Here is a 26,186-nt window from a genome sequence, read left to right as displayed (position 1 = left end):
TATTCTAGGTCTATATTAATGTGTCTGTGCCTTTTCCAGAACCTCCTGGTCCCCCAAGCAGCTTGAAGGTGGCTGACAGCACAAAGACATGCATTACTCTTGGCTGGGCCAAACCTGTATATGATGGTGGTGCTCCAATCCTGGGATATCTTGTGGAAATGAAAGAAAAGCTTGAAGGCGAACCTGAAGAACCAGCGTCAGAAGAAGAAGAAGAAGAAATTGAACCTGAAAAGCCTGCAGCTGAACCTGAAATAGTAGAAGGGGAAAAGGCAGAGGGTGAACTGGTAGAAGGTGAAATCCCTGAAGAAGTTGTTCCAGTTAAAAAGCCAAAGGCTCCAGAATCTCCCTGGAAGAAGTGTAGCACTGGCGGAGCTCTGGTTCTTACAGAATTTACCATTCTCAATCTGGATGAGAGAAAGAAATATCAGTTCCGTGTCTCAGCTCAAAACCAGGTGGGCTGGGGTCGCCCCGCAAGACTGAAAGAGTCAGTGTCACCAAAGGAAGTTCTTGGTAAGCCCTTGAGTTATACACTAAATAATTAAATGTATGAATTATTATTATTATTATTATTATTATTATTATTATTATTATTATTATTAAGAAATTGCTTATTTGATCAACTTACAAATGAAACACTTACAGAGGCCCCAGAGATTGATTTGGATGCAAGTCTCAGGAAGGGACTTTCTGTCAGAGCTGGCTGCCCTATTAGGCTGTTTGCAACAATCAGAGGAAGACCAGCTCCTAAAGTAACATGGAAACGCATTGGTGAAGATAATGTTATTCGCAAGGGACATGTGGATCAAGTTGATACAATGTCCTTCCTTGTCATCCCTGAAAGTACCCGTGAGGATTCAGGAAAATACTCCCTGACTCTGTCAAACTCCTGTGGGGAGAAGGCGATATTTGTGCGTGTGAAAGTGTTAGGTAAGCAAATCGTACAGCAGTATAACATTTTAATAACTTATATTTGAATGAAGCATGTCATGAACTGTACACATTTGTGCATTAATTGCCTTTTTTTAAAAAAAAAAATAAAAAACAGACACCCCTGGACCAGTTGGTGGACTGGAAGTAAATGATGTCACAAAGACATCATGCCAGCTTGCTTGGCTACCTCCTGAAAATGATGGTGGCAGTCCTATATTGAATTACATGGTAGAGAAGCGTGAGGTTGATAGGAAGACTTGGACAAACTGCACCAATGAAATAAAGAAGACAAGCTTCAAGATCACAAATCTTACCCCAGGACTTGACTACTACTTCCGAGTTATGGCAGTCAATAAGTATGGCATTGGTGTAGCTAAAGATTCTCCCAAGGCATACCTGGCAACTGATCCTATGAGTAAGTAAATGTCCTCTGAATGAAGTGAACTACAAGTATTTATTGGATGAAAACTCACATATGACTATCTCCTATTTACTCAAACAGGTGAACCTGATCCTCCTAAGAAGATGGATGTTCTGGATATTTCAAAGAACAGTGCAACCCTGGGATGGTTGAGACCACTGAGAGATGGTGGAGCCAAGATCAACGGCTACATTGTTGATTACCAAGAGGATGGTGCGCCTGAGGATAAATGGACACCATATTCAGTTGTCAAAGATTTAACCATTGTTGTTGTTGGACTGAAAGAAAATACAAAGTACAAATTTAGAGTGGCTGCAAGGAATGCAGTTGGATGCAGTCTTGCCAGAGAGGCCGAGGGAATCTTTGAGGTCAAGGAACAGCTAAGTATGCTACTATTTTATGTCACTATTTCTTTCTCTAGTTTACCCAACATATTGTTAATTTTGAATGTTTTTTGCATATTCTCATGTATGATATGTTTCTTTCAGTGGCACCAAGGCTTATAGTGCCAGATGTAGTCACTGTGAAGGCTGGAACCAAGCTCAAAATTGAGGCACTTGTGGCCGGTAAACCTCCACCATCCACTAAATGGAAAATTGGCAATGAAGACGTGGTAACCTCAGATCGTCTGTCAGTGCAAAGAACTCCAAATTCCACCACCCTCATCACCAAAGACGTTAGCAGGAGGGACAGTGGTTACTATAGTCTTGCTGTTTCAAACAGTGTCTCAAAGATCAACCAGATCATAAAAGTCATTGTTATGGGTGAGTTTACATTGTTCTCTTTTTTTTTTTACCAAATTTGATACATTGGAACAAGTGGTGGTTGGTAGAAAACTTCCTTTTTGATTTTTCGTTCCTTCCCTGTGTTACAGACATTCCTGGTCCACCTGAAGGTCCTCTTGAAATCGTTGAAGTGGATACTGACGCTTGCACTTTGGCATGGAATCAACCACAAGAGGATGGTGGAAGCAGTATCACCAATTATATTGTGGAAAAATGTGATGTAAGCAGAGGTGACTGGGTCATAGCTGCTTCCTCTTGCACCCAGACCGGCTACAAAGTTGGAAAGCTCACACAAGGACAAGAATATGGTTTCCGTGTGCGTGCAGAGAACCGCTTTGGCATTTCAGAGCCTATTTATTCTCAGAAGATGATTGCAAGACATCCTTTCGGTGTGTTTTCATCCATTTCAATATCCTGCCAGAACTCATGTTCATACCTTTTCCTCTTCATCTCAGAATCTTATGCAGATATACTATTATTGACAGAATGACTTATTTCATTTCAGATACTCCTAGTGAGCCAAGAGATCTCACTATCAAGAAGATTAACAAAGACTTTGTGATTCTCACCTGGGAAGTACCAACATCTGATGGTGGCAACCCAATAACTGGATACTGTGTTGAACGTAAAGAGAGAAACAGCATACTCTGGACTAAGGCTAATGAGACCTTAGTTCGTTCAACAGAATACACTTGCTTTGGCCTAATTGAAGGTCTTGAGTATACCTTCAGGGTGTCTGCCCTGAACAAGGCAGGTCAGGGTAAACTTAGCAAGCAGACCGATTTCATCACAGCAAGGACTGCAATTGGTGAGTAACATCATTTTGATTTTGATAAATACTTTCTGTATGCTCATGATTGTCAGTGATATAACAATTATTAATCCCCCACAGATCCACCTGGCAAACCAGAGGCCATTGATGTGACCAAGAGTTCAGTGTCTCTTGTTTGGAGCCGTCCAGAAAATGATGGAGGCAGTAAGCTCATTGGATATTATGTTGAATCGCAGAAGGTACCTGAGGAGAAGTGGGTACGGCACAATGCCAACTGTCAGAATGTGCCAAATGAGAAATTCAATGTAACTGGACTTGAGGAAGGTGCTCAATACAAATTCAGAATAATTGCAAGGTCAGCAATAAATCAGAGTTTGCCCTCAGAGGAAACGGACGCCATTCCTGTTATAGCAGAACAAGGTAAGCATTCCTTATTTATTAAAACTGACTTGTGCATGCATTTATCACCTTGGGAGTTAAATAAGGAGTGTCATTCTTTTTATTTCAGTTCCGCCAAGAGTTGAGATTGGCCTTGAGATGAAGAACCTGATCATAGTGAAGGCTGGAGCAAATGTGTCACTTGAAGCTGAGGTCTATGGAAAACCATTCCCGAAGGTTTCATGGAAGCATAATGGTGTACCCCTGAAGCTGACTGAAGGAATGAAAGTGAAACAGGACAGACACCTGTTTAGTCTGGAACTTTTCGCCGTAGCCAGAAAGGAAACCGGAGAGTATACCATTGTTGCTGAAAATACAAGTGGATCCAAATCTGGCAACATTAGGCTGAAGGTTCTTGGTAAGTGAACTAACTGTGTGAACTGGATCAGTCTTAAACTAAGTAGACCTTGTATTATTCAATATGTTTGCTTTTGCTCATTAATTTTAACTAAACACATTGTTTTTATAGACAAACCTGGACCTCCAGCATCAGTCAAGGTCAGCCACATCTTTGCAGACCGTGTCAAAATTAGATGGGAACCACCTGCAGCTGATGGTGGCTCTGAAATAACCAACTACATTGTAGACAAACGTGAGACAAGCAGAGCCAACTGGGCTCAGGTCACATCCAATATCAATGGGCAGATTACAACCTGTTCAGTGGAGAAACTGATTGAGGGTCATGAGTATGAGTTCCGTATCAGTGCTGAAAACAAGTATGGTGTTGGGGATCCCATTGTCACTGACAGTGTAATTGCAAAGAATCCATTTGGTAAGATTTCTTGTTTTCCCTTTTTTCACACATCAAACTATTCTGTTATTCATCTAGAACTCAATGTCTCTCAACAAATATTTTGAATTATGTATTCAGGTGTGCCTGGACCTTCTGAACCACCAATCATCACAAACATCATGTGCAATCAGATGACTGTGACATGGAAGGCACCTAAAGATGATGGACGTGCAGCTATCCTTGGATACATTGTTGAAAAACGTGAAAGTCAAGAGGTCAATTGGGCTAAAGTGAATCGTAAACCGGTGATAGACAGAACCATCAAGGCAGCCGGCCTCTCAGAGGGAACAGAATATGAGTTTAGAGTCACTGCCCTCAATAAAGCAGGCCTTGGGAAACCAAGTGATCCATCCAATTCTGCATTTGCATTGGATCCTTTGTGTAAGTAATGCATTGATTGTTATGAATGGTCAGTCTCATGGCCAAATGGCTCACAAATGTTGGACTAACATGTATATACTTTCTCAATAGATCCCCCGGGACCCCCTGCTTTCCCCAAGGTTGTTGACTCCACACATAGCAGCATCAGCCTTTCCTGGACAAAGCCAGCTTATGATGGTGGTTGTGAGATTTTTGGCTACCAGGTGGAACACAAGAGAGTAGATGCTGAGGACTGGATGAGGTGCAATGTTCCAAAGGATCTCCAGGCCACAAAGTTTGTGGTGACTGGTCTCATGGATAACACAGAGTACCAGTTCCGTGTTATTGCAGTGAATAAGATTGGATTTGGCGATCCCAGTGATGTTCCTGGAAATCATATGCCCAAAGACATCTTAAGTATGTTAAGTTTTGTGACTTTTTATAGATAAGGGAATATAAACAATGTTTGCTCATTTAATATTATGTAATTTATTTTGCAGTTGCTCCCGAGGCTGAACTTGATGCAGATCTTAGAAAGGCCCTTGTGCTCCGAGCTGGAGTTACAATGAGAATCTATGTGCCACTGAGGGGTCGCCCTGCTCCCAAAGTGACTTGGAGCAAAGTTAATGCCAATCTCAAAGAGAGGGATGGACTAATGATCAACACAACAGAATGGGACACATATGTGTACTGTGAGAATGTCAACCGATATGATGCTGGCAAATATGTCCTTTCACTAGAAAACAGCAGTGGATCAAAGTCATACACCATTATTGTCAAGGTCCTAGGTAAGCTGCACAGCAAATTCATTATGTGTACAAACACATTGCCCAAATAAACTTTGGATTCTGAAATGCTATACATTTAAACACCTGTTACCCTGACATTATGATAATTTATGTTAATTCAATTTCATATAGATACTCCTGGACCACCACTTAATCTAATTGTGAAGGAGACTTCAAAGACTCATGCATCTATATCTTGGGATCCTCCACTTATCGATGGTGGAAGCCCTGTGAAGAGCTATGTTGTTGAGAAACGCCTTGCAGAGAGAAAGGCATGGACCTGTGTTGCCCCTGAATGCCCTAAAACATCATTTAGAATTCCAAACTTGGAGGAAGGACAGGCTTACTGTTTCAGAGTGTCTGCGGAGAATGTCTATGGTGTCGGAGAGGGATGTGACACTCCTGCACCAGTCAAGGCTTCAGGTGAATATTTAGAAATATTTTCTAAAAGTACTTTCTACCAAAAAAATAAATTGTTTACCCAATGAGTTAGAGGCATCAGTCAGTCTTTATGCGATTAAGAGGTATTTTGCTGTCACTCTGTGTAACCCCTACATGAACATTTAATTTCAGAACAACCTGGACCAGTTATGGAGTTCAAGCCTGCTGCTATTACTAAAGATTCGGTCACACTTGCCTGGAAGAAACCAGTTAGTGATGGTGGAAGCCACATTGTTGCCTATGTTTTGGAAATCAGTGAGGGGGAGGAAAAATGGAAAGAATTAATGAAATCTAAGCTCACACAGTTCACTGTTGGTAGCCTTGAAGAAGGAAAGGAGTACACATTCAGAGTCAAAGCCATCAATGAATCTTCAGAAGGTCCTCCAACTGAAGTCACTGTGCTTGCCAAAGATCAGATAGGTAAGTTATCAACTTTGTAAATCATATACTTGAGATTCTGCAATACATGAAATGATACTCTTACTGTAATGGAGTTTTTCCTTCAATATATTTATTGTACCATATCTTACAGTTCTACCGGATGTTGACCTCAGTGGTGTGCCAGATGGTTGTTATGTGGCAAAAGAGGGCAGCACTGTGCGCATCACTGTTCCTGTTATTGGCACTCCTACCCCCATTTCTATCTGGAAGAAGGGTGGTATTAGTCTGTCCGACAGTGGAAGGATCTCAATTGAACCTGCTTCAGGTGGCAGTACTTTGCTTATCCGTGACATCCACCGGGGTGATGCTGACAAGTTCACAATCGTTGCGAGGAACAGTGGTGGCACCAAAGAGGCGGTCATTGATGTGAAGGTTGTTGGCAAGCCAGGTCAGGCAACTGGTCCCATCACGTTTGATGAAATCACTGCAGAGGCAATCACAATTGAATGGGGTCCACCAAAGGATGATGGTGGCTCAGAAATCTCCAACTACATTGTGGAGAAGAGACACACCACAGCCAATAAGTGGGTTACTGTTGCTTCAGCTATACAGAAGACTACCATGCGAGTGATGAGACTCCATGATGGCACTGAGTACATCTTCAGAGTATTTGCAGAAAACAAATATGGAGTTGGCGAGTGGCTCAGATCTGATCCAGTTATTGCTAAGCATCCATTCGGTGAGTTCAACCATTTTGATACTATGTTTTTTGTCAATAGTAAAAACTACAGTATTTGCCAAACTTTTGTCTGCTTGTCCTTCACAAAAAAATCACAACATTTGCTTTTTGTTACCAGATGTGCCTGATGCACCAGCACCACCAGAAATCATCAGCATTCGTCATGAATCAGCTATTCTAACCTGGTCAGACCCAAAAGAAACGGGAGGCTCTCCAATTACAGGTGCATTTTGAAATTATTACTATTAGTGTTCAGATTTAAACTTCTTTGATATAACCATCACAATTTAAATTTAAATAATCTGTAAAATGTTTGCAACATTATGATTATTTCCCGTAGGATATCATGTTGAATTCAAGGAAAGAAACAGTTTGATGTGGAAGAGAGCTTGCAAGACCCCTATTAGAGTGAAAGAGTGCAGAGTGACCGGTTTGATTGAGGGCCTGGAGTATGAATTCAGAGTAATTGCCATGAATAGAGCTGGTCTTGGAAAGCCAAGCAAAACTACAGAGCCTGTTGTTGCACTTGATCCTATAGGTAAGTCAGTTATTTCTTCAGCAAATATATACTTTTGTATTAGTCATGAACTGTTCATTTGGCCATAGCTATGACATATTTACATTACATTCTCACTGTGAAATCTCTTTCCTATTCTAGATCCTCCTGGTAAACCAGATGTTATCAATGTTACAAGAAACTCTGTAACACTGATTTGGACTCCACCCAAGTATGATGGAGGTCACAAACTGACTGGTTACATTGTTGAGAAGCTAGAGCATCCAGGAAAGGCATGGATGAAAGCCAACCATGTGAACATCCAGGAATGTGCATACACAGTGACCGATATGGTAGAGGGCTGCAAGTGTGAATTCAGGATTAGAGCAAAGAATGCAGCAGGTGGAATCAGCGTTCCATCTGAGCAGACTGATATTCTTGTTCTTAAAGATGAATATGGTGAGTAGCTTTTAAACAGCATGTACTGTGTGACTCTCAGAAAACGTTGTTCTTTTTGTTAACATCTCTATGGACAGAAGAATTACCACATTAATTATTTGTTTATCTTTTTGTTGTAACAGAGCCTCCAACCATTGAAATTGATCCAGATATGAAGGATGGTGTCAGTGTTAGAGCTGGAGACACAATTGTAATTACTGCCTCAAGCATCCTTGGAAAACCACCCCCCACTGCTGTTTGGTCCAAGGGAGGCAGGGAATTGAAATCGTCAGATACCTGCCAAATTAAGAGCACCCCAACCACCTCCACAATTTCCATCAAATATGCCAACAGGAAGAACACTGGCGAGTATCTAATTACTGCAAGCAATCCATTTGGCATCAAAGAAGAACGTGTCAAGGTCAAGGTTCTGGATATCCCTGGCCCTCCAGGTCCAATTGAGATCAGCAACGTTTCTGCTGAGAAGTGCACACTGACTTGGCTACCTCCTGAGGAGGAAGGTGGCTGTATCATCAAGTCTTACACTCTGGAGAAGAGGGAAACTAGCCGCCTTCTCTGGACAAAGCTTGCAGATGATATCATGGACTGCCGATTTGTTGCAAGCAAACTCATTAAAGGAAATGAGTACATCTTCCGTGTTTCAGCAGTGAATCAGTATGGTACTGGTGATTCAACATTGTCTGGTTCGGTCAAGATGATGGACAGCTACAGTGAGTTCACAATGACTTGGCTCTCATAAAATTATAAATCTCAAATAAATATTATTATGTACCATTCATTCTTTTGTTGTATATCTTTCTGCAGGACCACCTGGGCCACCATCAAGGCCAGAAATTGATAATGTCAGCAGAACAGCTGTCACAATCTCCTGGAGGAGACCAGCTATTGATGGAGGAAGTGATATTCGAGGATATAGTGTGGAGAGGAAAGAGAGGAGAGGAATGAGATGGGTGAGAGCTTGCAAGAGAACTGTGCCTGACCTTCGTTACAAAGTGCAGGGCCTAACAGAGGGAGTAGAGTATGAATTCCGTGTCACTGCTGAGAACAGGGCTGGCTTTGGAGAGCCAAGTGAGGCCTCACCATCTGTGGTGACCAAGGATATTGTTTGTAAGTAGTACTATTTGTCAATGTTTAATGAAGATTTCCATCTAAATACATTCATCTATGTATCTTGGTTTAATATATATATTTATTTATTTTTTAAGATCCCCCTGGACCTCCATCCAATCCAAGAATTGCTGACACAACAAAAACAACAGCAACTTTCCACTGGGGCAGACCTTTCTATGATGGTGGGCTTGATGTAGAAGGGTACATTGTTGAGCACAAACGTGAAGGAGATGAAGACTGGATTGAGGATGCATCAGGCTTGAAAATAAATGAATTTGTTGTTTCAAACCTTCAATCTGGTGGAAAATACCACTTCAGGGTGAAAGCTATAAACTCAGAGGGAACTGGTGAAGCTGGAGAAGTTGAAGAAGTGATTGAACTTGTAGACCGTGAATCTGTTCCAGACTTTGAGCTTGATGCAGAGCTCAGGAAAACACTTGTTGTTAGGTCAAGAGCCTCAATCCGCATATTTGTACCAATTAAGGGGCGTCCTACCCCTGAGGTGATCTGGTCCAAGGACAATAAACCCCTGAAAGGAAGAGCACACATTGATACCACTGAATCATACACTCTTGTTGTGGTCCCTGACTGCACGAGATATGATGCAGGAAAGTACTTCTTGAGTTTGGAAAATGTTGCTGGCAAGAAGACTGGATTTGTTAATGTCAGAGTCATTGATACTCCTGGACCTCCAGTAAATCTTACACCTAGAGAAATCACTATACACAGCATCACCCTTCAGTGGGAGATTCCAATAATTGACGGTGGCTCCAAAATTACTAATTACATAATTGAGAAGCGTGATGCTACAAAGAAGGCCTATACATTGGTCACTTCTGAATGGCAAAAGTGTTCCTACAAGTTTGCAAATCTTGAAGAAGGAAATGAATACTACTTCAGAATATCTGCTGAAAATGAATATGGTGTTGGTGAGCCAGCAGAAACACCTGAAACTATCAGAGCCTCTCAGGCACCATCTGCTCCAGAAAACCTTTATGTGACTGATGTATCAAGTGATACGGCAACTCTTACCTGGACGAAGCCAAAACACGATGGTGGGAACATAATAACTGGATATGTTATTGAGGCTCAGAAATCCGATCAGAAGGAAACTGATCAGTGGACTCATGTGACAACAATTAAAGCTCTTGACTATGTTGCAACAGATCTGCAAGAAAATGCAGAGTATGTATTCAGAATCATGGCTGTGAACAAGTCTGGCAGAAGCGACCCACGTGAAAGTCGGCCAGTCATAGTTAGGGAACAAACTACCGCACCTCAGTTTGACCTCAGATCAGTCTACCAGAAGACAGTGGTCATCAGGGCAGGAGATAACTTAAAGGTTGAAATTCCTGTGTTGGGCCGTCCAAAACCCTCAGTTGTATGGAAAACAGACGACAAAGAAATTAAACAGACACAGAGAATCAACATTGACAACACAGCAACCTCAACTATTCTGAACATTAGAGAGATCAAGAGGAGAGATGGTGGAGAGTACACTATGATTGGAAAGAACATCATTGGAACAGTCTCTGAGATAATCACAGTTGTAATACATGACATCCCTGGAGCCCCAACAGGACCAATTAGGTTGGATGAAGTTTCTTGTGATTATGTTCTATTCTCCTGGGAGGCCCCAGAACTTGATGGTGGAGTTCCAATCAACAATTACATTGTTGAGATGAGAGAGACCACAGGAACGTCATGGATGGAGCTGGCAGCAACAGTTATTCGTACGACATTTAAGGCTGCTCGTCTGAAAACAGGAATTCAATATCAATTCCGTGTTAAAGCCCAGAACCGGTACGGTGTTGGCCCCTACATAACATCAGAGCCTGTTGTTGCAGCTTATCCATTTGATGTCCCAGGACAGCCAGGAATACCCCAAGTAATTGCCTTTACTAAAGATGCAATGACCATAAGTTGGAATGAGCCTCCATCTGATGGTGGAAGTCCAATTTTAGGTTATCACATTGAGAGGAAAGAGAAAAACAGCATTCTTTGGCAGAGGACCAGCAAGGCTCTTGTAGCAGGAAACCTCTACAAATCAACAGGTCTTGTGGATGGAATTCCTTATGAGTTCCGTGTCATAGCTGAGAACATGGCTGGTTTGAGCAAGCCAAGCAAGCCATCAGAGATGACATTTGCCCTGGATCCTGTAGATCCTCCAAGTCAACCATTGGCTATTAATATTACCAGACATGAAGTGACTCTTCGCTGGGATAAACCTGAAGGCGATGGTGGATTCTCAATCACTGGATATACAGTAGAAAAGAAACAGTTACCAGATGGTCGCTGGCTTAAAGCTAACTTTAGTAATATATTGGAAACAACATTCACTGTCAGTGGACTCATAGAGGATGCATCCTATGAATTCCGTGTTATGGCAAGAAATTCTGCTGGTGCTGTTAGCAAGCCATCTCCATCATCTGAGGTGGTCATCTGCAGAGACGACATTGAAGAGCCTAGAATTGATATTGAAGCCATGTATAACACTATGCTTGTTGTGAGAGCAGGAGATGTCTTCACTCTGGCTGCCACAGTCACAGGGCGACCCATACCATCCTTACTCTGGACCAAAGATGGACAAGAGTTGGATGATGCAGCAAAAATAGAAATCAAAAGCACAGACTTTGCCACAACACTGATCACCAGAGACGCTCTGAGAAGAGATGGTGGTACATTCGTTCTGACAGCCAGTAACCCTGGTGGCTTTGCTAAGCAAGTGTTCAATGTTAAAGTTCTTGATAGGCCAGGACCTCCTGACGGGCTCAGAGTTTCTGATGTGAATACAGAGAAATGTGTCTTAAACTGGCTGCCACCCTCACATGATGGTGGTGCAAAGATAGAGACCTACATAATTGAGAAGCGTGAAACAAGCAGAATTGCATGGACAAATGTGGCATCAGATCTGAAGGTGAACCGTTACAAGGTAACTAAACTGCTAAAAGGCAATGAATATATTTTCAGAGTGATGGCTGTGAACAAGTATGGAGTTGGAGAACCCATTGAATCAGTGCCAACACTTGCAACCAATCCATATGTACCAACTGATCCTCCACAACAACCCGAGGTGACTACCATTACTAAAGATTCAATGGTTGTCTGCTGGGGACACCCCGAAAATAATGGTGGAAGCAGTATCAATACTTACGTTGTTGAAAGAAGAGACAAGACTGGACTTCGCTGGGTCAAATGTAACAAGAGGACTGTGTCTGATCTACGATTTAAGGTCTCCGGACTTACTCCAGGGCATGAATATGAGTTCAGGATTCTGGCAGAAAATGCTGCAGGCTTGAGTTTGCCAAGTCCAGAGAGTCCATTCTATAAAGCATGTGACACAGTGTTCCAACCTGGACCAGTCAGCAATCCAAGAATTCTGGATACAACAAAGTCTTCCATTACACTTGCCTGGAACAGACCTGTCTATGATGGTGGATCTGACATTACAGGATACATGGTGGAAACTTGCTTCCCTGAGGAAGACGAATGGACAATTGTCTCTCCAAAGGAAGGTTTAAAAGCAACATCATTTACAATTACTGGTCTTAAGGAGAATCAGGAATACAAAATCAACATTGCAGCACTTAACTGCGAAGGAGTGGGTGAGCCTACATCTGTGCCAGGAACACCAATAGCAGAGGACAGACTGATTCCTCCAGAAATTGAGCTTGGTGCAGAGCTCAGAAAGATTGTTTGCCTTCGTGCTTGCAGCACACTTAGACTGTTTGTTCCCATTAGAGGAAGACCCGCCCCTGAGATCAGATGGTCCAGAGAAAATGGTGAACCACTGGAGAGAGCCAATATTGAAAACACACCATCATTTACATCAGTCATGGTTGAAAATGTTGACCGTTTTGATGGTGGAAAATATATGTTGACAGTGGAAAACAGCACTGGAGTAAAAACAGCATTTGTAAATGTCAGAGTTCTTGACACACCCGATGCCCCACAGAATCTTAGTATTAAGGAGATTACAAAGGATTCTGTTTCTCTAATGTGGGACCCACCCATTATTGATGGCGGCTCCAGGACAAGACACTACATTGTGGAAAAACGTATATCTACAAGGAAAGCATACTCTACTGTAAATGCTGGCTGCCCTAAAACAAGTTGGCGAATCGGAGATCTGAAAGAGGGTCATATCTACTTCTTCAGAGTGTTGGCAGAGAATGAATTTGGTATTGGTCTTCCAGCAGAAACAGATTCTATTAAGGTATCTGAAAAACCTCTTCCACCTGGCAAAATTACTCTTAAAGAGGTCACAGGCACCAGTGTTACCTTATCTTGGGAGAAGCCTGATCATGATGGAGGCAGTCGTATCTCAGGATACATTGTGGAAATGCAAGGAAAAGGCAGTGAAAAATGGACACAGTGCGCAGTTGTAAAAGCTACAACAGCTGTAGTAGCTGGACTGACACAAGGGGAAGAGTACTCTTTCCGCATTTCAGCAACCAATGAGAAAGGAATGAGTGATCCCCGCCTATTGGGTGTGCCTGTAGTGGCTAGAGATGTTGTCATCACACCAACATTTAAGCTTTTGTTCAGCACATTTAGTGTTTTGGCTGGTGATGACCTTAAAATTGACGTGCCATATGCAGCTCAACCGAAGGCATCTGTCATTTGGCTCAAAGATGGTGTTGCTCTGAAAGAAACCACAAGGGTCAATTCAGATATCACTGACAACAACTTACATCTTGTAATCAAGGAGGCAACTAGAGATGATGTTGGCAATTACACCATTAAACTTACAAACACAGCAGGTGAGGCCACAACAGACATTTCTGTCGTCGTTTTGGACAAGCCTGGTCCTCCAACTGGTCCCATCCAGATTGATGAAGTGACAGCTGATAGCATGACCCTGACATGGCAACCTCCTGAATATGATGGTGGCTGCGCTATCAATAACTACATTGTGGAAAAGAGAGACACCTCAACAACAAACTGGCAGATTGTGTCTGCAACTGTAGCAAGAACAACTATTAAAGCACCGAGGCTTAAGACTGGCTTTGAGTATCAGTTCAGAATTGCAGCAGAAAACCGGTATGGAAAGAGTTCTGTACTCCTCTCTGAAGCAATGATTGCTCAGTATCCATTTGATGTCCCTAGTACCCCTGGCACTCCTTCAGTCGAGGCTGCAACTAAGGAGACCATGCTTGTTGTGTGGGACAAACCAGGTAGCGATGGTGGAAGCAAGATTCTTGGTTATCACTTGGAAAGTAAGGAAAGAAACAGCATTCTTTGGGTGAAACAGAACAAGCAAATCATTCCTGAAACAAAATACAAAGTTGTTGGCCTTGAAGAAGGCATTGAATATGAATTCAGAGTGTACGCAGAAAATATTGCTGGTCTGAGTAAATCCAGCAAATTGTCAGAAATACAAGTTGCAAGAGATCCTTGTGAACCTCCAGGCAAGCCTGAAGCAGTGATTGTAACTAGAAGTGCTGTAACCCTCAGATGGACCAAGCCAGAATTTGATGGCGGTATCAAAATCACTGGCTACTTGGTTGAGAAAAAAGAGTGTCCTGATGGTCGCTGGATGAAAGCTAGTTTCGCTAACATCATTGAAACAGAATTTGTGGTTACTGGTCTTGTTGAGGATCAGAAATATGAATTCCGTGTTATTGCAAGAAACGCTGCTGGAGTGTCAAGTGTGCCATCTCCAAGCACTGGAGAAATCACAGCTATAGATGAAGTTGATCCACCTCAAATAGAAATTGACTCTAAATATGCTTCAGTCCTTGTGGTAAATGCTGGAGAGTCATTCAGAATTGATGCTGCTATTCTAGGAAAACCAGTGCCTACAGCCCACTGGTTAAAGGGTGGTGAAGAGCTCACAAATACAGCACGTCTTGAGATTAAAAACACAGACTTTATTGCTTCTCTAAGCGTAAAGGAAGCCATTCGTGTTGATGGAGGTCAATACACTCTTCTTTTGAAGAATGTTGGTGGAGAGAAATCTGTGAATATCAATGTTAAAGTTTTGGACAGACCTGGTCCACCTGACGGACCAATTCAAATCTATGGAGTAACAAATGAAAAATGCAGCATTTCTTGGAAATCGCCACTACAAGATGGAGGTGCTGATATATCCCATTATATTGTTGAGAGGAGAGAGACCAGCAGATTAGTTTGGACTAGAGTGGAATCTAAAGTTCAGACTCTTAATCTCAAGATCACAAAACTTCTCCCCGGTAATGAGTACATTTTCAGAGTGATTCCTGTGAACAAGTATGGAGTTGGTGAACCTTTGGAATCAGATTCAGTCATTGCAACTAATCCGTTTGTTGTACCAAGTGCGCCAACTGGTGTTGAAGTGTCCACTGTCACAAAAGATTCTATGGTTATCACCTGGGAAAGACCAACAAATGATGGAGGCAACCCAATTGCAGGATTTGTTATTGAAAAACGTGACAAAGAAGGGGTGCGCTGGACAAGATGCAACAGGCGTGTTGTGAGTGAACTTCGCTTCAGGGTGTCAGGGCTGACTGAGAGTCGTAGCTATGAATTCAGAGTGTCTGCTGAAAATGCAGCTGGAGTTGGACCACCAAGTGCCGCGACTCCTTATGAAAAGGCTTTGGATCCTATTTTCAAACCAGGTCCACCAAATAATCCCAAAGTTATTGACACTTCGCGAACATCTGTAGTCCTTTCATGGGGCAAACCTATCTATGACGGTGGTTGTGACGTTCAAGCATACATTGTTGAAGCCTGTGAAGTTAAAGCTGATGAATGGACAATGTGCACTCCACCTACTGGAATCACACAGACAAGATTTGAAGTGAAGAAACTCCTTGAAAAGCATGAATACAGATTTAGAATCTGTGCCATAAATAAGATGGGGGTAGGTGAGAGTGCCGATCTGCCTGCACCAGTCTTCCTTGAGGAAAAACTAGAGGCACCAGATCTTGACCTTGATGCTGACCTCAGAAAGATGATTAATGTCAGAGCTGGAAGCACCCTGCGAGTATTCCTTCCAATAAGAGGACGCCCTGCACCTGAAGTCAAATGGGGTAAAGCTGAAGGGGAAATGAAAGAAACAGCTCAAATTGATACGACAAGCAGTTATACTTCCCTTGTTATTGAAAGTGTTGATAGATTTGACAGTGGAAAATACATAGTGACTGCCGAGAATGCAAGTGGAGTAAAATCAGTTTTCATCAGTGTACGAGTGCTGGACACACCTAGCCCTCCTCAGAACTTCACTATCAAGGAGATCACCAAGAATTCTATTACTCTTACCTGGGAGCCACCGGCTTTAGATGGTGGTGCTAAGATAAAGCATTACCTTGTAGAGAAGAGGGAGACCACAAGGAAGGTGTACTCTCCGGTTGTGACTTGCAACAGGATGTCATGGAGGATTGATCAACTCAAAGAGGGTCAAATGTTATTCTTCAGAGTTCTTGCTGAAACTGAACTTGGCATTGGGTTACCAGCAGAAACTCTTGAACCCATCAAGATCTCAGAGGTTCCACAACCACCTGGACGAATGTCAGTTGTGGATGTTACAAGAAAGACTGTTTCTCTTGCTTGGGAGAAGCCTGATCATGATGGAGGCAGCAAGATAAGCCACTATGAAGTTGAGATGCAAGTGAAAGACTCTGACACATGGTCTTTGTGTACTCAAATAAAGGCACTTGAAACTGTAGTTACTAATTTAGCCCAGGGTCAGGTATACACATTTAGGGTCATTGCTGTTAATGACAAGGGAAAGAGTGATCCCAGAATCCTTGGCAGTTTTGTTGAAGCAAAGGACCTGGTCATCCTACCTGCTGTCCGTCCAAGATTCAGCACTTACAGTGTACAAGTTGGCTATGATCTCAAAATCGAAGTTCCAGTTTCTGGACATCCAAAGCCAACCGTTGCCTGGACTAAAGATGGTGCAGCTCTGAAACAGACGACAAGAGTGAATGTTGCAGACAGTGCGAACCAAACAATGTTCACCCTTAAGGATGCAACAAAAGATGATGGTGGCATGTACAACATTTCTGTAGCTAATACTCATGGACAGGCTGAAGCTAGCATTGAAATCATAACACTTGACAAACCTGGTCCTCCAACAGGCCCAGTTAGACTCGAGGATATTAGTGCTGAAAGTATGACCCTGTCTTGGGACCCACCTGCGTATACTGGAGGTTGCCCAATTTCAAATTATGTTGTTGAGAAGAGAGATACAACCACCACCAACTGGATTACAGTGTCTGCCACAGTTGCAAGAGCAACACTGAAAGTAGCAAATCTGAAAACTGGTGCTGAATATCAATTCAGAATCTATGCTGAAAACAGATATGGCAAAAGTCATGCTATTGATTCTGAACCTGTTCTTGCCCAGTATCCATTCAAAGAGCCTGGACCTCCGGGCACTCCATATGTGTCTGCATACACAAAGGAGTCCATGACTGTGGAATGGCATAAACCCATCTCAGATGGAGGCAGTGTTATTCTTGGCTATCATCTTGAAAGAAAGGAGAAGAATAGTATTCTGTGGACAAAGATAAATAAGAGCCTAATTCAAGACCCTAGATTCAAAACATCCCCATTGGAAGAGGGAATCGAATATGAGTTCAGAGTTTATGCTGAGAACATTGTTGGTATTGGTCAGTGCAGCAAACTTTCAGAGGGATGTGTAGCACGTGACCCTTGTGATCCACCTGGTACACCTGTGGCCATCGTTGTGACTAGACACTCAGTGAGATTGCGCTGGACTCCTCCACAGTATGATGGTGGCAGCATGGTTACTGGATATGTTGTTGAGAAACGAGATCTTCCAGATGGTCGCTGGATGAAGGCAAGTTTTGCAAATGTCAAAGAAACAGAATTTTCTGTTGAAGGGCTAATAGAAGACTCTAAATATGACTTCAGAATAATTGCCAGAAATGCAGCTGGTGCTATAAGCAGACCATCTGAGAGCACTGGGTCAATCACAGCAAAGGATGAGGTTGAACTGCCAACATGTGAAATTGATTCCAAATTCAGCCAGGTCATAGTTGTAAATGCAGATGAAACATTCACACTTGAAGCTGATGTTCAAGGAAAGCCACTGCCCACAATTCAGTGGTTCAAGGGTGATGTAGAAGTTGAAATGTCTGCCAGATGTGAAACCAAAAATTCAGACTTTAAAGCAGTACTTGTGGTTAAAGATTCCATTAGAATTGATGGAGGACAATACACTGTTCATCTTTCCAATGTAGCAGGAACTAAAACGGCATCTTACAATGTGAAAGTTCTTGACAGGCCAGGGCCTCCAAAAGGACCTCTAACTGTCTCTAATGTGACATGTGAAAAATGTTCCCTGTCTTGGCTTCCTCCACAACATGATGGTGGTAGCGGTACTTCTTACTATATCATCCAAAAGAGAGAAACAAGTCGTCTTGCATGGACTGTAGTTAACAGTGAATGTGGAGCAACTATGTTTAAAGTCACCAAGCTACTCCAAGGAAATGAATACATTTTCCGTGTCATGGCTGTTAACAAGTATGGTGTTGGTGAACCTCTGGAATCTGCACCGGTGATTATGAGAAATCCATTTGTTGCTCCTGATCCACCTACAGACATCGAAATCGCCAATATTTCAAGAGATTCCATGACAGTGTGCTGGAGCCGATCAGAGAATAATGGTGGCAGTGAAATTAGTGGGTATATTGTGGAGAAGAGAGACAGAGCTGGAGTTAGATGGACAAAGTGCAACAAACGCAGAGTAACAGATCTACGTTTCAGAGTGACAGGACTCACAGAAGATCATGAGTATGAGTTCAGGGTCTCGGCAGAAAATGCAGCTGGACCTGGACAACCAAGCAAAGAAACTATTTACTTCAAGGCATGTGACCCCACATTTAATTCTGGCCCACCCACAAATGTTCAAGTTCTTGACACCACCAAAAATTCTGTCTCTCTGGCATGGGGCAGACCAATCTATGATGGTGGCTGTGACATTCAGGGATATGCTGTGGAGATCTGCAAAGTAGATGAGGAGGATTGGACCATCTGCACACCGTCAACTGGAATAAAAGCCACTAAATTTACTATCACTAAGCTCATAGAGCACCAGGAGTATAAGGTTCAGGTATGTGCTATTAACAAAGAAGGAGTTGGTGAACCAGCTGTCCTAACGGGAACCGTTAAACCTGTAGACAATATGTTTACCCCGGAGATTGAGCTTGATGGAGATCTGAGAAAGGGTATCGTTGTCCGTGCTGGTGGCTCTATGAAAATCAGGATACCCTTCAAAGGGCGCCCTGCTCCAGAAATTAACTGGACCAAAGATGAAGGGGATCTTCCTGAGAGGGCTCAAATTGAAAAAGCCCTTGATTACACGGTGGTAGCACTTGACATCTGTGACAGAAATGATGCTGGAAAGTATACCCTGAATTTGGAAAACAACTGTGGATCCAAGTCAGCATTTGTTAATGTTAAAGTTCTGGACACTCCAGGACCACCATTGAATCTCTCTGTAAAAGACATAACAAGAAGTTATGTCACTCTGACTTGGGAGCCCCCAGCTATTGATGGTGGTGCCAAAATCAAGAGCTATGTTGTGGACAAGCGTGATTCAACCAAACATGGCTATACCAATATCACCACCAAATGCACAAAGACAACTATCCGTATTGGAGATCTTATCGAGGGTGGCATTGCTTACTTCAGAGTCATGGCTGAGAATGAATTTGGAGTTGGCTTACCTGCTGAAACAGAGGATGGAGTCAAAACATCAGAGGTTCCTCTATCTGTTGGTAAGGTCACCCTAACTGATGTCACAAAAACTACAGCCTCATTGTCATGGGAGAAACCAGACTTCGATGGTGGTAGTAGGATTCTAGGATACTATATTGAAATGCTGCCTCCAGGATCAGAGGAATGGGTTGTAGGAACAACAATCAAATCTTGTGAGGGAACAATCACTGGGCTTAGAACAGGCCAGGAATATCTCTTCAGAGTTTTAGCATTCAATGAAAAAGGAAGAAGTGATCCAAGATCATTACTTGCTCCTGTAGTCATTCAAGATATCACTTTGGCACCCATTCTCAAGATGACTGTAAACACATTCAGTGTTCAAGCTGGTTATGATTTGAAAGTAGAGATACCTGTAGCTGGTCGTCCAACACCAACTATTACATGGGCTAAAGGTGGACATGCTCTCAAAGAAACCACCAGATTGAATGTGTCTTCCACAGCAACATCAACTCTTCTTCGTCTCAAAGATGCTACCAGAGATGATTCTGGTAAATACACCATCACAGCTGTTAATACTGCAGGAACAGTAACGGAGGAAATTGGAATAATAATTCTTGATAAGCCAGGTCCCCCAGTTGGACCAATAAACATTGAAGAAGTCAGTGCAAACTTTGTCTCCCTCTCTTGGGAGCCACCTGTGTATACTGGCGGTTGTCAAATCAACAATTACATTGTGGAAAAACGTGACACTACAACCACAAACTGGCAGATTGTGTCTGCAACTATTGCACGTACTACAATCAAAGTAACTAAACTGAAGACTGGAACAGAATATCAGTTTAGAATTTCATCTGAAAATAGATACGGAAAGAGTCCAGCAATTGATTCAACCCCTGTTGTTGTACAATATCCTTTCACTGAGCCATTGGCCCCTGGCACTCCAGAAATCACATCAGTGACTAGAGATCACATGGTTGTTGAATGGAAGCCCCCTGCTAGCAATGGAGGCAGCCCAATCCTTGGCTACCATGTGGAACGTAAAGAGAAAAACAGTATACTTTGGACTAAGCTAAACAAACTTTTGATCCCTGACACTAGACTGAGAACAAATGGTCTTGAAGAGGGTATTGAGTATGAATACAGAGTCTATGCTGAAAACATTGCTGGAATTAGTCCATCAAGCAAACTTTCTGAGATCACAGTTGCACGTGACCCATGTGATTCACCTGGTACCCCTGATGCTATTGAGATTACAAGAAACCATGTAACACTTCAGTGGACAAAGCCACAGTATGATGGTGGTAGCATAATTACAGGATATGTTGTGGAGATAATGAAGCATCCTGACAATCGCTGGATGAAAGCAAGTTTCACTAATATTATTGACACTCAGTTTACATGCACAGGTCTTACAGAAGATTCAGTGTATGAATTTAGAATCGTTGCAAGAAATGCAGCTGGTACTTTCAGTAAACCCTCTGAAAGCACTGGAGCTATCACAGCTAGGGATGAAATTGAAGCACCTACCATTTCAATGGATACAACTACTATTACTGTCTATGCTGGTGAAAATTTTGCTATTGATGCTGAAATTGCTGGAAAACCAATTCCTGAAGTTATGTGGACACGAGATGGCAAAGAAGTTGATAATGCCACACCAAGAGTGGAAATAAGTACTACTCTGCAACGCAGTATTCTCACAGTGAAGGACTGCATTAGGGTAGATGGTGGGCATTTTGTTCTGAATCTGACAAATGTTGGAGGCACAAAAGCTGTTGCAGTTAATGTTAAAGTCCTTGATAGATCTGGACCACCTCAAGGTCCTTTGAGAGTAACAGGTGTGACATCAGAGAAATGCTATCTCCACTGGGACCATCCACCACATGATGGTGGTGCAAGCATTTCCCATTATATTATTGAGAAGAGAGAGACGAGCCGCCTGTCTTGGACTGTTGTGGAGCCCAGAGTCGAAGCAATTAGTTACAAAGTGACCAAACTCCTGCCAGGAAATGAGTACATCTTTAGAGTTATGGCAGTGAATAAATATGGACTTGGTGAGCCTCTGGAGTCTGAGCCTGTCATTGCACGCAATCCATTCAAGCCACCTGGTCCACCTACAACACCTGAGGCAGGTGCCATAACAAGGGATTCAATTGTTTTGACATGGGAACGTCCTGAAGATGATGGAGGTTCAATGATCGATGGTTACATCCTGGAAAAGCGTGACAAGGAAGGTATCCGCTGGACAAAGTGCAACCGCAAACGTCTCACAGATTGTCGCTTCAGGGCTGCTGGATTACATAATGGACATTCTTATGAGTTCAGAGTATCTGCTGAGAATGCAGGCGGAATTGGAAAGCCAAGTAAGCCATCCGAATATTACAGAGCCTGTGACGCCACATACCCCCCTGGTCCTCCAAATAATCCCAAAGTAATTGACCACTCTAGCACCACTGTATCCCTTGCATGGAGTAGACCTATTTATGATGGTGGTGCAACAGTCTCTGGATACATGGTTGAAGTGAAAGAAATTGCAGAAGATGAATGGACTATTGCCACCCCACATTGCGGTGTGCAAGCTACCCATTATACAGTGAAGAAGTTGAGGGAGAACGCAGAGTACAACTTCCGTATCTCTGCCATGAATATCGAAGGAGTTGGGGAGGCTATTGATCTTCCAGATGCTGTGACTGCTGCAGAAAAGCTTGAGATTCCTGAGATTGAACTAGATGCAGACCTTAGAAAGATGGTCAATGTCCGTGCAAGTGCATCACTGAGGCTCTTTGTCACCATCAGAGGAAAACCTGAACCTGAGGTCAAGTGGAGCAAGGCTGATGGTATTTTGACAGAGCGTGCACAAATTGAAGTTACCAGCTCCTACACCATGCTGGTCATTGAAAATGTTGACAGATTTGATACGGGTAAATATGTTTTGACTCTTGAAAACAACAGTGGCACTAAATCAGCCTTTATCAATGTGAGAGTACTGGATTCACCAAGTGCACCTGAAAACTTTGAAGTCAAGGATATCAAGAGAGATTCTGTGCAACTCTCCTGGGAACCCCCTCTTATTGATGGTGGAGCTAAGATAACCCATTACATTGTGGAGAAGAGAGACGCTAAGAGAATGGGATTTACAAGTGTAACAAATAATTGTGTGAGGAATTCTGTAATCGTTTCTGACCTCCAAGAAGGAGGTGTTTACAACTTCCGCGTGTTGGCTGTCAATGAACTTGGTGTTGGTTTGCCGGCAGTAACTGAGGCAATAAAAGTCTCCCAAGCACCTTTACCTCCAGGGAAAGTTACACTTGTTGATGTAACTCGCCACACTGTAAGTCTTGCATGGGAAAAACCAGACCATGATGGAGGTAGTAAAATTACAGGCTACACTGTGGAAATGCTCCCCAAAGGAGCTGATAAATGGATTGCCTGTGCCACAGTGAAAGCACTGGAAGTACTCATTGAAGGACTCACTGCTGGAGAAGAGTACTCATTTAGAATCACAGCTTTGAATGACAAAGGCAAGAGTGATCCTAAACCACTTGGTGCACCTGTGATTGCACAAGACATCACAGCTGAACCTACCATAAACCTACTTTTCAACACTTACAGTGTAAAGGCTGGCGATGACCTCAAAATTGATATTCCATTCAGAGGCAGACCTCCACCAGAAGTCTCCTGGAAAAAAGATGGGCATGTACTCAAGCAGACAACTAGAGTAAATGTTATATCATCTGCTACATCATCAAAAATTACAATCAAGGAGGCCACAAGGGAGGACAAGGGCAAATATGAAATCACATTGACAAACTCAATTGGTAAAAATTCAGCTGAAATTACAGTAGTTATTCTGGATAAACCAGGCCCACCTGGACCAATTAAAGTTGATGAAATCAGTGCTGACAGTGTCTTATTGTCATGGGACCCACCAGTGTATGATGGAGGTTGCCAGATCAATAATTATGTTGTTGAGAAGAGAGATACCACCACTACAAACTGGCAAATAGTGTCAGCCACTGTTGCCAGAACATCAATTAAGGTTTCCCGTTTGACACAAGGAAATGAATATCAGTTCCGTGTTGCAGCAGAAAACCGTTATGGCAAGAGTCATGTTGTGGATTCTGCTCCTATTATTGCACAATACGCCTTCGAACCTCCTGGTCCTCCAACCAGTCTCCAAGTTGCTAGTGCAACCAAGTCAGGTATGCTGGTCACATGGGGTACACCTGCAAGTGATGGTGGAAATGCAGTAATGGGATATCACCTGGAAGGAAAAGAACACAGTAGTATTTTGTGGACAAAACTGAACAGAGGTCTTATCACTGAAACTCAGTTCAAGGTAACGGGCATTGAGGAGGGTTTGACATATGAGTATCGTGTCTATGCTGAGAATATGGCTGGCATTGGACCTTGCACCAAGGCCTGTGAGCCTGTTGCTGCTAGAGACCCATGTGATCCACCCAGTCAGCCTGAGGTCATCAACATTACACGAACATCTGTTTCTCTGACATGGACCCCACCTGAGTACAACGGTGGAGCTATGGTGACTGGTTACATTGTTGAGCGCAGGGAACTACCTGATGGTCGCTGGCTCAAGTGCAATTTCGCAAATCTCCAGGAAACCTTCTTTGATGTAACAGGCCTCACAGAGGATGTAAGCTATGACTTCCATATTGTTGCCAAGAATGCTGCTGGACTGCTCAGTGAGCCATCAAAGGGCACAGGATCTATCACTGTCAAAGATGATGTTGATGCACCATGCATCAACCTGGATGACAAATACAGACAGCTGGTGGTTGTTAAAGCTGGAGATATTCTAAGCATTGAAGCCAGTTTCACTGGACGTCCCATTCCAGTAATATCTTGGGCAAAGGATGGAAAGGAAATAGAAGCGAAGGCTAGATTTGAGATTTCATCAACGCATGCTGTAACAACTTTAGTTGTCAGAGACAGCATCAGAAGGGACTCTGGCCAATATGTCCTAACTCTACAAAATGTAGCTGGCACAAGATCAATAGCAATAAACTGTAAAGTACTTGATCGCCCGGGGCCATCTCAAGGGCCACTGACAGTCTCTAACATGACAGCAGAAAAATGCACATTGACATGGGGACTTCCTCAAGAAACTGGTGGTGCAGAAATCCAATATTTCATTGTGGAGAAACGTGAAACAAGTCGCCTGGCCTGGACATTGGTTTATGGGGACATGAAGGCTACAACATGCAAAGTAACTAAACTGCTTAAGTTCAATGAGTACATCTTCAGAGTGAGAGGAGTAAATAAGTATGGAACTGGTGAGCCATTGGAAAGTGATCCTGCCAAGGCAATGGATCCATTTACAGTGGCTGAAGCACCAACAAATGTGGAAGTAACCAGTGTCACAAGTGAAGCAATGACTATTTGCTGGGAGAGGCCAGAGTCTGATGGAGGAAGCACTATTTCTGGCTATGTGATTGAGAAACGTGAGAAGACTGGTCTACGCTGGTGTCGTGTGAACAAAAAACCAGTGTATGACTTGAGAGTCAAAGCATCCAATCTCCGCGAAGGATGTGAATATGAATACCGTGTCTATGCGGAGAATGCGGCAGGCTTGAGTCCCCCAAGCATACCTTGCCCCTTGATAAAGGCAGCAGATCCATTATTCCTGCCATCTCCACCGGCTAAACCCAAAATTGTTGACTCAACCAAAACTTCCATTACTCTTGCCTGGAATAAGCCATTGTTTGATGGTGGATCTCCAATCACAGGCTACCGTGTAGAATACCAGAAATCAGATGATTATGGTGATGAATGGATGGTTGGAGTTTCAAACACAAAGAACACTGAGTTCACTGTAGTGGGACTTACCTTTGGAGTGGAATATGTCTTTGTAGTCAGATCCATTAACAAGATTGGCCTGAGTGAACAAAGCCAACCAACAGATCCTCAAGTGGCTAGAGAGAAAGAGGATGAACCTATTTTCCTTATTGGTAATGAAATGAGGAAGACATTGGTTGTGAAAGATGGTAGCTCCTTTACTCTGAGAGTACCCTTCAAAGGCAAACCTGTCCCACATGTTATGTGGACCAAGGCTGATGTTGACCTTAGAGTAAGGGCAACAATTGATACCACAGACACTTGCACAGCTATAACAGTTGAACAAGCAACAAGATACGACTCAGGAAAATATGTTGTGACCCTACAAAACGTGGCTGGAACGGCAGTACTGAACTTAAATGTCAAGGTACTTGATTCCCCTGGACCACCAAAACATATTGAAATTAAGGAGGTCACCAAAAGCTCTGCAACAATTACCTGGGACACACCTGACAATGAAGGTGGCGGTCCTGTGAAGAACTATCTTGTTGATATTAGAGAAGCCAGCAAAAAAGGATGGACTAGGCTCACAGACAATTGCCCACGGATGACATACAAAGTGGCTGATCTGAAAGAGGGAAATGTATACTATTTCAGAATCACCGGTGAAAATGAATATGGAGTCGGTGTGCCATCTGAGACCAAGGAAGGAACAAAGATGTCAGGTACGTGCAATTATTACTACAGTATCATTAAATATTTTTTGTTAATGTTTTGGTGCACACTTTTCATGGCATTATTTGCTG

General features: G+C 42.8%; 1 protein-coding gene across 1 annotated transcript in view; it reads left to right on the top strand.

The window, feature by feature from the left end:
* The window catches only part of ttn.2 (titin, tandem duplicate 2), a 165,278-nt gene that overhangs the window by 113,614 nt on the left and 25,478 nt on the right, over positions 1-26,186 (top strand). Inside the window, exons 173-194 of the mRNA XM_062534131.1 lie at positions 40-510; positions 643-927; positions 1,046-1,345; positions 1,433-1,735; positions 1,840-2,115; positions 2,226-2,525; positions 2,642-2,944; positions 3,029-3,328; positions 3,417-3,704; positions 3,816-4,118; positions 4,218-4,520; positions 4,611-4,916; positions 5,000-5,287; positions 5,420-5,710; positions 5,861-6,148; positions 6,261-6,848; positions 6,967-7,071; positions 7,189-7,386; positions 7,507-7,803; positions 7,926-8,513; positions 8,608-8,910; positions 9,009-26,105. Of these exons, the coding sequence (XP_062390115.1) occupies positions 40-510; positions 643-927; positions 1,046-1,345; positions 1,433-1,735; positions 1,840-2,115; positions 2,226-2,525; positions 2,642-2,944; positions 3,029-3,328; positions 3,417-3,704; positions 3,816-4,118; positions 4,218-4,520; positions 4,611-4,916; positions 5,000-5,287; positions 5,420-5,710; positions 5,861-6,148; positions 6,261-6,848; positions 6,967-7,071; positions 7,189-7,386; positions 7,507-7,803; positions 7,926-8,513; positions 8,608-8,910; positions 9,009-26,105 (23,781 nt within the window). The remainder of the gene's footprint in view (positions 1-39; positions 511-642; positions 928-1,045; positions 1,346-1,432; positions 1,736-1,839; positions 2,116-2,225; positions 2,526-2,641; positions 2,945-3,028; positions 3,329-3,416; positions 3,705-3,815; positions 4,119-4,217; positions 4,521-4,610; positions 4,917-4,999; positions 5,288-5,419; positions 5,711-5,860; positions 6,149-6,260; positions 6,849-6,966; positions 7,072-7,188; positions 7,387-7,506; positions 7,804-7,925; positions 8,514-8,607; positions 8,911-9,008; positions 26,106-26,186) is intronic.

This window comes from Sardina pilchardus, chromosome 4 (genome assembly GCF_963854185.1).
Source record: "Sardina pilchardus chromosome 4, fSarPil1.1, whole genome shotgun sequence".
Taxonomy (NCBI): domain Eukaryota; kingdom Metazoa; phylum Chordata; class Actinopteri; order Clupeiformes; family Clupeidae; genus Sardina; species Sardina pilchardus.
This window is presented reverse-complemented; position numbering and strand designations above follow the sequence as displayed.